At 38.4% G+C, this 14071-nt stretch overlaps 1 protein-coding gene across 1 annotated transcript in view; it reads left to right on the top strand.

Moving 5' to 3' along the window:
• Nucleotides 1–12718, top strand: part of LOC145996488 (ras-related protein Rab-18-B-like) — a 35759-nt gene extending 23041 nt beyond the window's left edge. Inside the window, exons 4-5 of the mRNA XM_083132985.1 lie at nucleotides 6815–6940; nucleotides 12350–12718. Coding sequence (XP_082989111.1) covers nucleotides 6815–6940; nucleotides 12350–12484 — 261 coding nt within the window. The 3' untranslated portion in view covers nucleotides 12485–12718. The remainder of the gene's footprint in view (nucleotides 1–6814; nucleotides 6941–12349) is intronic.
• Nucleotides 12719–14071: the final 1353 nt, after the last annotated feature.

Raw genomic sequence — 14071 nt, 5'->3', positions numbered from 1 at the left:
TCCACAGAATATAGAGACTGTGCGTGATGCAGTCTCACACAACCCACGGTGTTCAGTTCGGAAGCAAGCAGCTGCGGTCAGGTTGTCTAGAGAGAGTGTTCGCTGAATTCTCCCAAGATTTGAAATGTCATCCATACAAGCTGTAGATCGTGCAACAACTAACGAAAAACGATCACCAGTTGCGTTTGAAATTCTGTGAACAAATGTTGACTAAGATAAACGAGGACAGTGACTTTCTGAACAAGCAACACTCAGGAACTTCATGATGCCCTTTACACAGCAGCAAGGTGACGATATGGTGTGCAGTTTCGTCACACGGGGTCATCGGACCTTACTTTTTCAAAAATGGAGAACAAAGCACATTGACTGTCAATTCGGAGCGGTATGTTGAGATGCTGAAAACTTTTGCTGCACCTGCTATTGTTTGGTAATCGTGTTATCTCTCAATTTGGTGACATTCCCTGGCCACCAAGATCCCCGGATTTGTCCATATGTGATTTCTTCTTGTGGGGCCACCTTAAGAGTCAGGTGTACATGACTCGGCCAAGAACAAGGGATGAATTGAAGCAACAAATTAAAGACGAAATTCATGCCATCCCACCTGACATGTTGCAGAATCAATGAGGGACCTCACTGGCAGATTGCAAGAATGCAGAGCTAGCAAAGGACTCCATCTTAAGGATGTAATTTTCAAAAAGTGATACTGTGGATTACTGTATCTTAAATGGCAAGTTTTAACAGTTCTATTTCTGTCAATATATGTTTTTTTATCTGATTTCTCTGGTGTCTGGTGGGTTTTTCCAAAGTTCCCGTTTTTCTGTGTCACCCTGTATATACTTTACTCCACCAGGGCCACCACCGGGTTCAAATCCCATCCTGGGCATGGGTGTTCTTTGTGACTGTCCCTTCATCAATTTCATCATATCATCACATCATCATCTATGCGCTTACTCAAAAGTGGCCAAAAAGTGAAGATGAGACATTAATGAAACATCTTTAAAACTGAATTTGAAAATTCAAGTGCGATGCTGACTGGGCACTCTGCATTTTAATGTACCTAGCTGGTCACTAAGATGCTGTCACCATGTACACAAACACTTCAAGCACTGGATAATGTTGATCTTTATGGGAAATAAGATGGTCTCTTGTATGGCATTCACAGACAAGATTTTTAGACTAAGAACCAGTTATGGCAGCATGCTAAACAATACTTTAATACAAAGGCTACTTGTGGATCTTACGTTGAAAGGATGGATCTGGTCTTTCAGCAAATGAGGGAGGATCCAGGAAAGTGTTTGCAATTGCTACACTTCGCTGGTTCATAGTTTGACAGTAGTTTCGTTGGAATTCTAATTTACTGTTACTAGACATCCATTTTTTTAAAAAAAAATCATTTTGGAAATACTAACTGCCTGTTGAATAATACTCGGATGCTTTGAGTCTTTACTTATAGTAAAGTCATCAATTAACTCACATCAGGTTGTTCATAATGCTACCGGTACACATTGCAAAATTTAACGCATCCTATTTATGTGGGCCAAAAAGTCACTATGAGACACTATTTAGGCCCACCGCACACCGGATCCGACACGACGTGATGTGATGAGTCATTTTTGTTGCAAACTGACTCGGGGGAACGTTTAACATGTGGCCCTTATGGGCTGCCGCACACCGGATGAAACATTTGACTCGAGTCACAATGCGACAGCTTGCGACAAAGCAGTGAAGTCCTGGGAATTTGGTCTTGAAGGATCACAATGTGACAAAACACTCTGAAAATGTGCGAATCCATTGTTCTCAGTGCACCACCTGCATGTGACTCATCGCTGTATTGTTTGACAGCACATATTATATGTAGGTTTGATGCTGGGGTCAAGGTTAAAAATGTAGCTTGATTACAAAATGTATCGTACATTGTACAAGGAAAGCAATCTTCAGGCCAGTTTGATATTTATTGCTCGATTAACAATGTGTTTGCAGTTCACGAATTAAATTTCTTCCTTTTTTGTAGGGGTTCATCTATTCCTGGATTCATGTGTAAACAGGAAATATATTTAAAAGAAAATCTACTCTCTTTTGAGAGGAGATAAATTAACATCATAATGAAAAATTACCAGAAATACAATGTGAAACTAAGCTACGCAATTGATTACTCATTTCCTCACACAAAAAAGTGTTTCCAAAGCTTCAATGGCTGTACTGAAATTTCATATTTTCATGTATTTCTTAGTGATTTTTCTTATACAACATATTTAATTTTTGTACAAACAAATTATCACAAATCAATTATATTTACATGTAAAGTGCCAAAATGGTAGGGGGATAGAAACGTCCCTGGTAGTAATGAAAATTAACATTTGTTGCCAGGAATAATTGGCTTCTATGGCAGTATCCCTGATTCTCCGTTACCTCATGCACACTATCGTGTTTCACCCTTCCCAACTTAATTTTTGTTAGCAATTTCTAACGTTATCTTGTCATGGGACACTGCCATGGGCGGAATTAAAGTATGAAGAACACAACAAGACTCGTCTTACCTTGTCGTGTCGCTTTGTGTATCGTCACATTGTGACTCGTGTCGCTTTGTGTATCCTCACATTGTGACTCGTCGTGTTGCTTTGTGTATCGTCGCGTTGCGACTCGTTGTGTCAGATCCGGTGTGCGGCTGGCCTTATAGTGCAAAAATGTATTAGTTAAAAGCAGTAGTGGTTTCTGCCTATTCTCGCATTCGCACATGCATACCCAAATAAATCTGTAATGCAATTATTTTTTTATTATTATAGTTATTCATTGAGCACCTTCTCCTTCAAAACATAAAATGTTCCCGCGCCGCTTCAACAGACCGAAGCTGGTTACATTGTGCTCACAAACACAACTCGATTTGTGTTCAGCAGGTGCTGTCTGCATAGAGGAAAACGGTTCTCTTTTCTGGCTTGAGGGCAGAGGTTCCCAAAGCTTTTCGTTTCATGGCACCCTTAGTGTCTCAAGATTTTTCCGCGGTGCCCAAGTCAGAATGTAGGTTTATCTAACACTTGCAATGCTCAGTGAGTGTGGTTAGGTTGCTTGCCTTAAGTTAACTTTCAATGAGATTATTACAACCCAGAACTGTCCATGATGGTACACTCATGGTTTGGAATGCAATGTAGACAGTGAAGAAAGGGAGGGAAGTTATCTGCAAAACATACAAGCAACAACTGCAGTAATAATACCGATACGGCAGAAGGGACACATTATCCATTGATAATAGAAATGTTCTATCTCCAAATTAGAAACAAATCGAGATATTTTGGCTGTGGTCTATTTAGGATGCAGTTGTTTCATCTCTGCTATCGTCTGATGCCTTCACACAACCAATATTGATATATATATACCGAGAGTCTTTTTGATCCATGTGCAGAATTTGGAAGCAGTCACGACAATGCAAACTCCAACAGCCAATGAAACTTTACGATAATTTCCGAACCAACTACAAGCACCATTCGAGTATGAGATAAACAAACCACTTGCATTCTATCCTCAGTCACTTGTGGAAGCTGTGTAGTAATAGTAGTGGACTTCAGTTCTTACTTTTGTTGTTAACACAAAAATTTTGAATAATAGTCGAATCAAAGTAGTTGATTGATTTCCCAAAATATGAATTATTTATTCTACTTGCTACCGAATGACAAATTTATAATCAAATTGTCTCATGATCTCCATCTCGTTTCTAGAATGCAGGCCACCAACCGCCACTGTTCACAAGCAAAATTGACAAAAAAAAGTTATTGTAGGTTGAAAGAAATGTTTATCCTTGTCACATATGTGAGGTAATAGTTCATCTGTTTTTCAATAGAGGTCAGTCAATCCCAATACTGTGGTTAGGAGTCAGGATTTCCAATTGAGACCCATCTGAATGCTACTTAAAAGCCATGTTGTGGCAGTCTGCATTAATCATGTGTTTGGTTGATTGATTGATTTGGTTTATTTTACTTCACTTTTCTGCCAATTTTTTACTAATTGCGAAGATGAAATGCAATTATGAAATTGATGAAGGAACACTGGCAAAGAACACACGTGTCTAGGCCAGAATTCAAACCCAGAGCACCTGGCATTATAGCATGCTGCGTTAAGAACTCTGGCACAGAGTTCGGGTCACGTGTTTGCTTTCCCACCTTGTGTTTCAAAAGTGACAAGGTGTTATAACAGTTGGGCTGAAAAGTTCGTAGGAACATAGTAAAAAATATTTTTTTGACAAAATTCGATTTTATTATTCAATATAGTTGCCTTCGAGGGCGATACAATGATTATAGCGGTCATACAATTTTTCGATGCCATTTTTATAGTACGATTTCTCTTTAGCCTCAAAATAGGCCTCAGTTTCGGCAATTACCTCTTCATCAGTGCTAAATTTCTTTCCAGCGAGCATTCTTTTAAGGTCTGCAAACAGGAAAAAGTCACTGGGGGCCAGATCTGGAGAATATGGTGGATGGGGAAGCAATTCGTAGTCTAATTCATATAATTTTGCCATCGTTTTCATTGATTTGTGACACGGTGCATTGTCTTGATGAAACAGCACTTTTTTCTTCTTCAAATGGGGCCGTTTTTTCGTGATTTCATCCTTTAAATGCTCCAACAACGCTATGTAATAATCGCTGTTGATGGTCTGGCCCTTTTTGAGGTAATCGATGAATATAATACCATGCGCATCCCAGAATACTGATGCCATAACCTTGCCAGCCGACTGTTGCGTCTTTCCACGCTTTGGATTCGGTTCATCATGTGCAGTCCACTCGGCTGACTGTCGATTGGACTCTGGAGTGTAGTTATGGAGCCATGTTTCATCCATTGTAATATATCGACGGAAAAATTCGTGTTTATTACGGTTGAATATCACTAAACATTGCTCCGAATCATCAAAACGTTGTTGCTTTTGATCGATTGTGAGCACGCGCGGCACCCATTTTGCACACAGCTTTCGCATGTTCAAATATTCATGCACAATATGTCCAACACGTTCCTTTGATATTTTTAAAGTCTCAGCTATCTCGATCAACCTCACTTTACGACCATTTAAAATTATTTTGTGGACTTTTTTGATGTTTTCGTCGGTAACAGCCTCTTTGGGGCGTCCACTGCATGCATCATCTTCGATGCTCATTTCGCCTCGTTTAAATTTAGCAAACCACTTCTCAACGGTTGATTTTCCTGGTGCAGAGTCCGAATAATGTTTATCAAGCCAAGCCTTGGCTTCAACAGTATTTTTTTTTCGCCAAAAAGCAATGCTTTATTAACACACGAGATTCTTTTTTATCCATTTTTTCACAATAACAAAAGCTGCTTCACTCACAATGCTATATCTCACGAACTAATTATCCGGCAGCTGTGAAATTTATACACGTATCTTTTGAAGGTTAGTACTAAGTAAAAATCACATGGATTTAATTCTAGTAACGCCATCTGAGTCAGCCTACGAACTTTTCAGCCCAACTGTTAAACAATGACTGATACAAGCAGATTTACTATTGAGGAACATCTCATCATTATCGTTTCAGTGCATGAAAGGGGACAAACTGGTGAAGTGTATGAAGGAATCACTTACTGGTATTCTTGTCCTATTTCACTCTTTAATGTATCTTGTTCATTTCATTACAGTTTCTGCATTGATTATGCCATTTCCTTTCACAATAATATACTGTATGAATATCCCATTGTTCACGATTTTTGGTCCACCCTGTACATGGATGAATAGAAAAGTTAATATTTGAAGATATAAATGTTGTTTTGGTTGCAAACTCTGCATCTTGTTCTGTGTGTTCTGTCAAGCTAAGAAGGAAGATGTTCCATAAGCCTCAGCATTGTTGTAGGAGGTAAGGCTCTTTCTGATAATATCACCATCACTAGAATCGTTTCCAGTATCACCGACACCATCATCATCTTCACTATCTGAGTCATTCGTCATATCAGTGCATCATAAGTTCTATGCCAAGAGTCTTCCAAATCATAACCAGGGGGGGGTGAAGCTCCTCCCCCCCCCCCAGAAATCCTAAAATATCAAATTTAAATAGTGTATTGTGATAGTTAATTTTACTTCATTAGCAGATTCTTTAAGAATAAGTTGTAATATACTGATAAATTCTCATGTTCAATGCTTCTATACCTCTAGTTCTTCGCCTGTAGATGGCAGCTACTGATTAGGGTTGAGCCCCACCCTGTTTCAAAACAAAATCCTGTCTAGGGGCCTGGAATCAACACATTTTTCACTGGAGATGTCGAATGGTGCCTGGGCAATTTTATGTAACTTTGCTTCTTTCAATGTCCTCTTGTTTACCCTGTTAGTACATTGTCCCTTTGCCTTCGGTGGCCCTGCAACATATGGTTTCATAGAAACAACAAAAAACGCGTAACCACGAAACCAGTCGTGTAAATCAATGCAGTAGTATGTTCCTCAAGAGGCAGGAACGAATACAACCTCCCAAGCCAATAACCGACTCACAACTGGCGAATGCTAACTAACAATGTCCGTGACACACACCGTGTGACATCAGCTTCTCTCGGTAAAAGCCGATGACACACGGTGTGCGTCACTGGCACTGAATGTGCTTCATCAACGACACACGGTGTGTGTCACTGGCACTGAACTTGTTAATGTATCTTGTTCAGATCAATACAGTTTCTGCGTTGATTATGACATTTCCTTTCACGATCATAACATATCACCATCCCATTAATCATGCATATGGATGAATAAAAAAGTTTATGTAAAAGATATTAAATGTTACATTAGCAATGATGATTGGAAATGAAAAGTGTTAAAACTTGCCTCTTATTTTTTCAGGATCACAGAGAGGTTAGTAAGAATGAAGGAAAGAGATTTGCAGATAGACATGGAGCCCTCTTCTTTGAGGCTAGTGCCAAAACAAGAGATGGAGTCAACTGGGCTTTTGAAAAACTTGTAGAAAAGGTATGTCTTGGGTTTCTGTCATTTGAAGAAAGAAAAAAAATAACTTTGGTTCCATATGTCAATTTTAGTTCCCTTCCCCCTTTCCCGTGATGAAAATTATTCTACATAGTGTGCATTAAACACATTGTTGTTGCATAAGCAAATTACAAATCAGTGTTTTCCACAACATACAATGTTTGTCATAGAAGTTCTAGGACTGACACTGCAAGAAATTTGATTACAAGGTGATGCCGTTGCCACTACACCATCAGGAAGATCCAATATTGTTTAATAGACAAAGAACACTAACATTACTGTAAACACACAAATTCTGTCATGGTTTCCACCTGAAGAAACTTTCTCAGGTTGCTTCCAAAACTCGTCAGAAACAATAGCCACTGTATCAACTGACCAAGGATATAAGTTGGGAAATTTAGTATTCAACGGTCAATACCCTGGGCGTGGGTGTTATTTTTGAGTGCCCCTTCATCAATTTCATCATATCATTACTCGGGAAGAGATTTTAAGGTGCAAAATTCATGGCGTAGTCGAACCCAGGACCCCGAGCATCATAAGTAATTAAGCTAATCACGTTATAAAAAGGGGTCCCGCTGAAGTTATTGGAAAAGAGCTTCTTAAAAGCTAATCATGCCAGCGACCTTCAGCGGAGTTGGAAAAACTCCACTGACATGGCACTAGGCTGGGAAAAATATGAAAATCAGCGTTTTTCCTCAGAATCACCGTTGCCAAAGGATGCTCTCGAGGCAACGGAATTAGCGATCAAAAGTTCAAATTCCGAATAAATAGTCCGCGTGAGAAAATCTCCTTAGTTGACTTTAGATTTTCAGCGAATGCAGTAATTGCTAGTAAGCTCCAGAGTCATGCTGAATAGCTATCTGTTTTACATCGAAGTTAAGAAGTAGTAACTGAGTTCATAAATAATCAAAGTCAAAGTAGATGGAGAGAATTACATTTGATAAGTGATCGTTTAGAAATCGAGCCTACGTTAGGACAGTTTCGGGAGAAACAAAGTTACGCTCCCTAGTTGCCCTTTATTACAGGGTAGGACCACATCGAAGCAAGGACCTGCAAGGAGACGAGAACTTCCAACGGCACTACAGGTAAACAAACATTCCTATGTCTTTTCTCACCCCGCCTGTTCAATCAAGTGACGTGTTAAATTGAATATGTGTGTGTGTTCTTATTTCACAAGGCAAGCCCGCTTTCTTGTCAGAGCTGTATACCCCTCCCCCCTTTATGTTCCTCTCGCTTACCAAGCGAGTGGCCAAAGGCTGTCATAGCCTTAAATAACGATCCCAAAATCTAAACAATGTTGTGTTTAGACGAATTATGGTCGGGAAAGGTAAATGAAAGGTTCTGAAAATGTTTTAAGAAGGTGCTGATAAATTGCCTTTATTCAGATCTAACATTAACATTCTTTATTGAAAAGAGTGAGGGTCATTTATTTTTCTGTCCAGTTTTTAACAAAACATGAATGAAATAAAGGAAAAAGTTGCTGAAGCATGAAAGATGAGGTAAAAAGGGGATAAATGTGCTAATCTCATGAAAAGATGCAACAAAGTGTGTTCATTTTACTTGATTTCATGTCCTAAAATACATATCTCAAATGATCGGTATGAAAACAGCAATATTTTTGGAAAGGTGCTGGAACTTAAAATCCGTTCTGTAATCATTACTCATCCTCATCTTTGCAATTAGCCAAAAGTGGCAGAAAATTGAAGTGAGAAACCAAATCAATCAGCGACCACTCGTCAATTAGGTAATCGCCCCACCTTCATGAGAGAGCATTTGATGCTGTCAATATTGGGGTGTCCCCTTTCTTGCAGACCTTGTTCTCAAGCATTACTCACAACTCGTAATTCAAGGGGTTGCTCTTGGAGCGTTAATCAGTTAGAGAAGTGAAATCCAGCATTAGTTTGGGGTCACTCCTTGTGAGCTGGTACCTCTGATGTTGCTTCATCAGTGCAGTAGCAGCTCCTGCCTATTCGCGCACTCGCACGTGCACACCCAAATAAATGTGCAATGTAATTAACTTTTATTATATTTATTCATTGAAAGCCATTTCTTCAAAACAGCAAATGTTTCCGGGCCACATCACTTTCCATTTACTTCCTTACGTCAGCTTTTCTATCTGAGTAACTCGCGTCGAATGGATGGCATGAACACAATTGGGAAGTGCACACAACATCACACTGAAGTGGCACTGTGTTCGACGGTGGGTAGAGGAAGCAGAAAGACTCTTATGGCTTGGATCAAGGGCTTTCGAATTCACTTCGCACAAAGAATTGTGACTTAGTAGCTACGGACATGCGCTGTTCCCTCTTCGTCATGTAGTGTTGCAATCTTTCCACTCCTTGCCGTGTGACGGAGTCGAGAACAACCCATGCATCATTGCAAATTGAGGGATTTTTTTTTCTCGGTAAGGGAAATTTCGATCTCTCTCACCTCACGTGGTTCTGAGCAAAGCATTGAATTCCGAATGAGGGGAGGGCAGGAAGTAGTCTAGTGACAAGCGTATTCAACCATTCAAGGCCAGATGCGATGAATGGAATACGTTGATACAGTTGCTGGAAAAGTAGTTTTATAAAATGTCAGCGGTTTGACTTAAAAACATTCACAATGTCGTAGGAATTGGCGCATTTAGACGCTCTGACTTGTATTTGGAAGTTCAAGGAAAATTTCAAATAATCAGAGTTTAATCTTGTATTATTGTCACAAAACAGTCAATCCAATTCTTTATTCAGTGCATACGAGAATCTGTAACTTGTACTATTATGTCACTGATTTGAGATATTTTTTGTAAAGGTGCTGGCAAGAACTAGTTGCATTTGATTAGGGTTTTCGAGGATCCTCATTACAATGACTAAAGTGAATAAGTACATTAAAATGGTAATTAACTTAAGTGTACGATAAAATGTTTATGTGGCATTAAACTTGGGTTCCTGATGGGACATATTGACATTGAAGAAAGATAATATACAGTATTAAAACAGGGCAATTACAGAAAATACTTACAAACCATAGCAGTTTATCGGTATAGCGTTGTGAGTGATTTTTATCAGGTCATCAAATGCTGAATTTTAGGTCACGAAAGAGACCAAACAACACATCTTCTCTCATGATCGATAAAAAAAATCACTAGGGTATTTCAATATTGTAATAAACCTTATTTTTTTTTTTAATTTTCATGAATTATAACTCTGCTATCGTCTCATTATCAGGAAAAGGTGCATCATAACTTGGATTGCAAATGCAATTAGCAGAAACGGGCAGAAATAATTGAGTGGGAATAACAACACTTCTGGATGCAAGTCCAAGGTGCACACCCATAGGCCCAGACCACTAGCTGCCACTGGAACAGTGTGTTGGTTGAAGGCTTCACAATTGGTTCCAGAATGGTATGTTGGTAAACTCTGGAAGGGACTTTAAACCCCATTCCACAGCTATGAAACTTGCTTGCGCCTATCCCCACCAGACCATGACCAAGACAGGATGATGATTTCCTGAGGATTCTCGTAGTCTTCTTATGAGCTTGCGCATGGGTGTTGCCAGAAATTCTTGTAGGAGGGTCGAGCAATGGAAACTATGGATTCCACACTAATATCAATCGTTTTACATGTCACCCCCTTCCCACCCCCACCCCTAGGGGTGTCTTGGAGTTGAATGACGTTGGGAGTATCACTATTCATCTTAGCGACCTGAAAACTATGGATTCCACACTAATATCAGTCGTTTTACATGTCACCCCCTTCCCACCCCCATCCCTAGGGGTGCAAGGAGTGTCATACCCCCATAGTATTTCTTACGAGAGTGCAAGTGATACATGTACCAAGTTTGGTTGAAATCGCTCCATGAGTTCGAGAGTTATGCCAGAACAAACACACACACACACACACATGCATCCATTTTTATATATATAGACATTTTTATATATATATAGATAACTATTATAAAGTAATAAAACAAATTTTATTCCAATTATTATTATTATATCCTTGGAGATAATTTTTTAGTCTTATTCACCAAATGAGTGAATATAGCACAACTGTTGGTTGTTAGTCTATGGAAGTGCATAGTTATTCTATATTGTTACTAACTTTTACATGCCTCATTAAAAAAAGTTTTAAAAGTTAAGCTATAGTGTCTAATTTCTGAAATTTTGAAAACTGTGAAACCATTTATTCTTTGGTTTAAATGACAGAAGGTGAGTATTTTACTCTCAATATTTTCGATTAACTTTCTGTTTTTTATAACTTGAAATGAATGATGCCAATTTCCAGGAAGGGATGATACACCTGTTCAACCCCTCCCAACACCCTATCATTTTGGGTGTTGCGAGACTCCTCAGTTGTGATTTTTTTTTCATCTGTGTCCATTGCCAGCTTAACCTTCAATGTCTTCGGCTCTCTCTTAGGCTTTAACTGCAGAATGAGGAAGTGACCAGTACTTCACCAGAAAGCTATCAGCCCCTAGATCATTTATTTGCATATAAGACATCAACATTCTTGATATTTGCACCTCAGAGGCACATCAAGTATCTAAGTGCTCGGCGAGCACTGCTCACTTCCTCGTTGAGCGATCTTAAACTTTGCTAGCCCCCACAGAAGATATTGTATTTGTTTTGATCTCCTGAGGCAAAGTGTGACAAGAGGAAAATTGTGATGATGATGGCAGCTAATGAAGAAGTATTGACGGCTTGTTATATAGTGTAAAGTAGTAACAGAAGGTAATAATAATAAAATGTTCCTCTTTTTATAATTGTATTAAAATGATAGTGTTGTGTATTCCAAATATACACATCAACCATTTCCATAATTAACACCTTTTTAAAATCACCGAAATCTTGTCCACTCGATGCAGTAAGTAAATGATCTGTCTCCACAACAAATGAAAAACTTGGTCAGCCAGCATCTCTCAGATACTCGACATACCACACGTTGCTTTCAGACACTTGGGCACTCATAAACTGTCCCAGTCTCAATGAACCTATTGATGGTCCAGTAAAGAAATACATTCATAATTTTCAGTCTCTCAGTTGTGAAAATTTCAGATGCTGATTTTCCTACTTTCTGACAAGTTCTCGCTGCCACACAATCTCTGTAATTAGTCCACTCCATGACGAGAGCTTCACAGAAAACACTCCTCTGCTGTGGGAGAAGTCGAAATGACATGCAGAATGCTTGCTCACATTGGTTATTAGTGGCCTTGAGAATTGGTTGTATAGGGTATGCCAAAAAAATTGTAATACTGTTTATGCTAAGACTAGGTACATTACTGTAAAAAATATACATGATAAACTCTATATACGAAACCATTTACCAACAACAGTGTTCTCTTTCCATTCTTCATATGAGGGAATCATAACGAAACCTATTATTAGTATCACTTAAACAGCACACTCTGTTTCAGATAATCCAAACACCAGGCTTATGGGAAGCACAGAATGATCGTCCTCATATATTTCTTAACGCACAGCCGCCGCCGCCGCCGCCGCCGCCTTCTCAGGGAAATTGTAACATATCAGGGACTTGCAGTGTAGTGTAGTGAATTGTTTCCAGTAAATCGATGCAGAGGATCGATATTACAATGATGTCAATGGAAATCCTTTCAGCAGGAAATGATCTGATAGCTTGTCGCATGTGAATATTGTTTCATCACGTGCAGCAAGTGAAACCTGAGGCCATTTATTATGAGAATTTGTCATAGAAGTAGAAATATGAATGCAATACATTGTGATTTATTTTGCTCTGATATGAACCCCTAAGGGGGGTAGCTTATTCTTTTCCACATGTAGTGTTTTTTAAGTTGTTTTTTTGTCTTCAACTTTAATGTACATAGTCTAACATTTGTTACGAATATTTTCATTGTCAATTTGTTTTTTTTTCTTCATTTTTTACTCCCTCTTGCTGAGGTTACAGCTCATGCTCGATCTCTGCCAGAAATGCATAATTTTGCTATATCTTCTGATAGGAGCTAAAATATTGTCAAAAACAACTATTTCACTTGGTTCTATGTAAGGGTTGGAATTATTCCATGTACAGTCACGGACACTGCCAGGTTGTAATGAATACATTGACTTTCAGTGGAATCGTTAAACCCAGCAGTGTCCATGACTGTACAACATGCACCACAGTTTTTCAGGGGAAAAGCTACATGTTGTACATGCACAAATGTGGTATCTTTTTCACTATAAATTACTATAAAACTACAGTGTAATTATTATACAGTATGAAGAACATGGAATGACAACAAATTATTTTCAGAGAACATTAAAAAAGTACTGAAGTGACTGACCCTTACATAGTTTGAATACCTTCTGCTTTTAGAAGTACATTTGAAACCTCAAGTATAGATTTTTTTTAGATACCTAAAGAACCTCTAAAACAGGAAAGTATAAAATCAGGATTTCACTGTATTTGTGAATCTCATAGCACTGTGGTATTTATTCTATATGCTGTGCATCCATATATCTTAATTCTGCATCTATTTTTGTGAGATCTGCATCGATTGCATTTTGCTAATACTTGATAATGAAGTGAATGGCTGTGTGTAGCATTTGTTTTTCTTTTAAAAATATGGATGGAATAAATAATAATTCCAAGAATCTAGACCAGGTAACCGTAAGCCTATATATGTAGGGTATTGCGATATATATGTACTCCAATAAATTTTAATGTTTGTAATTTTGCATATTAGTAATGGTTATTTATATAATGATTTTTTTAAAAGAATAACATTTTATTTCATAGGTTGGTATATGAGAATGTGAATAATTAATCACTGAGATGAATCAAGATGTCACATAATTGTGATAAATGAATGTTCCAAGTTTATTAAAATAAATGGAAAATGTATGAGTTTTTTTTTTCATAAGATGCAGTGTGTCACCATAAAACCTCAACAGACTTCCACAGCCTCTAGAGTGCACCAAAAGTGAACATTTTTTTGTGATTATGTTTTTCTCGTTAAACCTGTCTCGACACTATGAGCCATTGGGAAACTTAATTTTCAATCTTGTATGTTTGAATTGTTTTTTTGAGTCCACGTTACGCACAGATAGGCTAATTGGGAGTGTACCGAAAGTTTAAAATTGGATCCAAAGCACTATGCAATGTCCCTACACCAGGTAGG

This window comes from Lepisma saccharinum, chromosome 12, assembly GCF_977018435.1.
Source record: "Lepisma saccharinum chromosome 12, izLepSacc3.1, whole genome shotgun sequence".
In the NCBI taxonomy this organism is placed as follows: domain Eukaryota; kingdom Metazoa; phylum Arthropoda; class Insecta; order Zygentoma; family Lepismatidae; genus Lepisma; species Lepisma saccharinum.
Note: the sequence above shows the minus strand (reverse complement) of the source record. Positions and strands in the feature narration are given on the sequence as shown.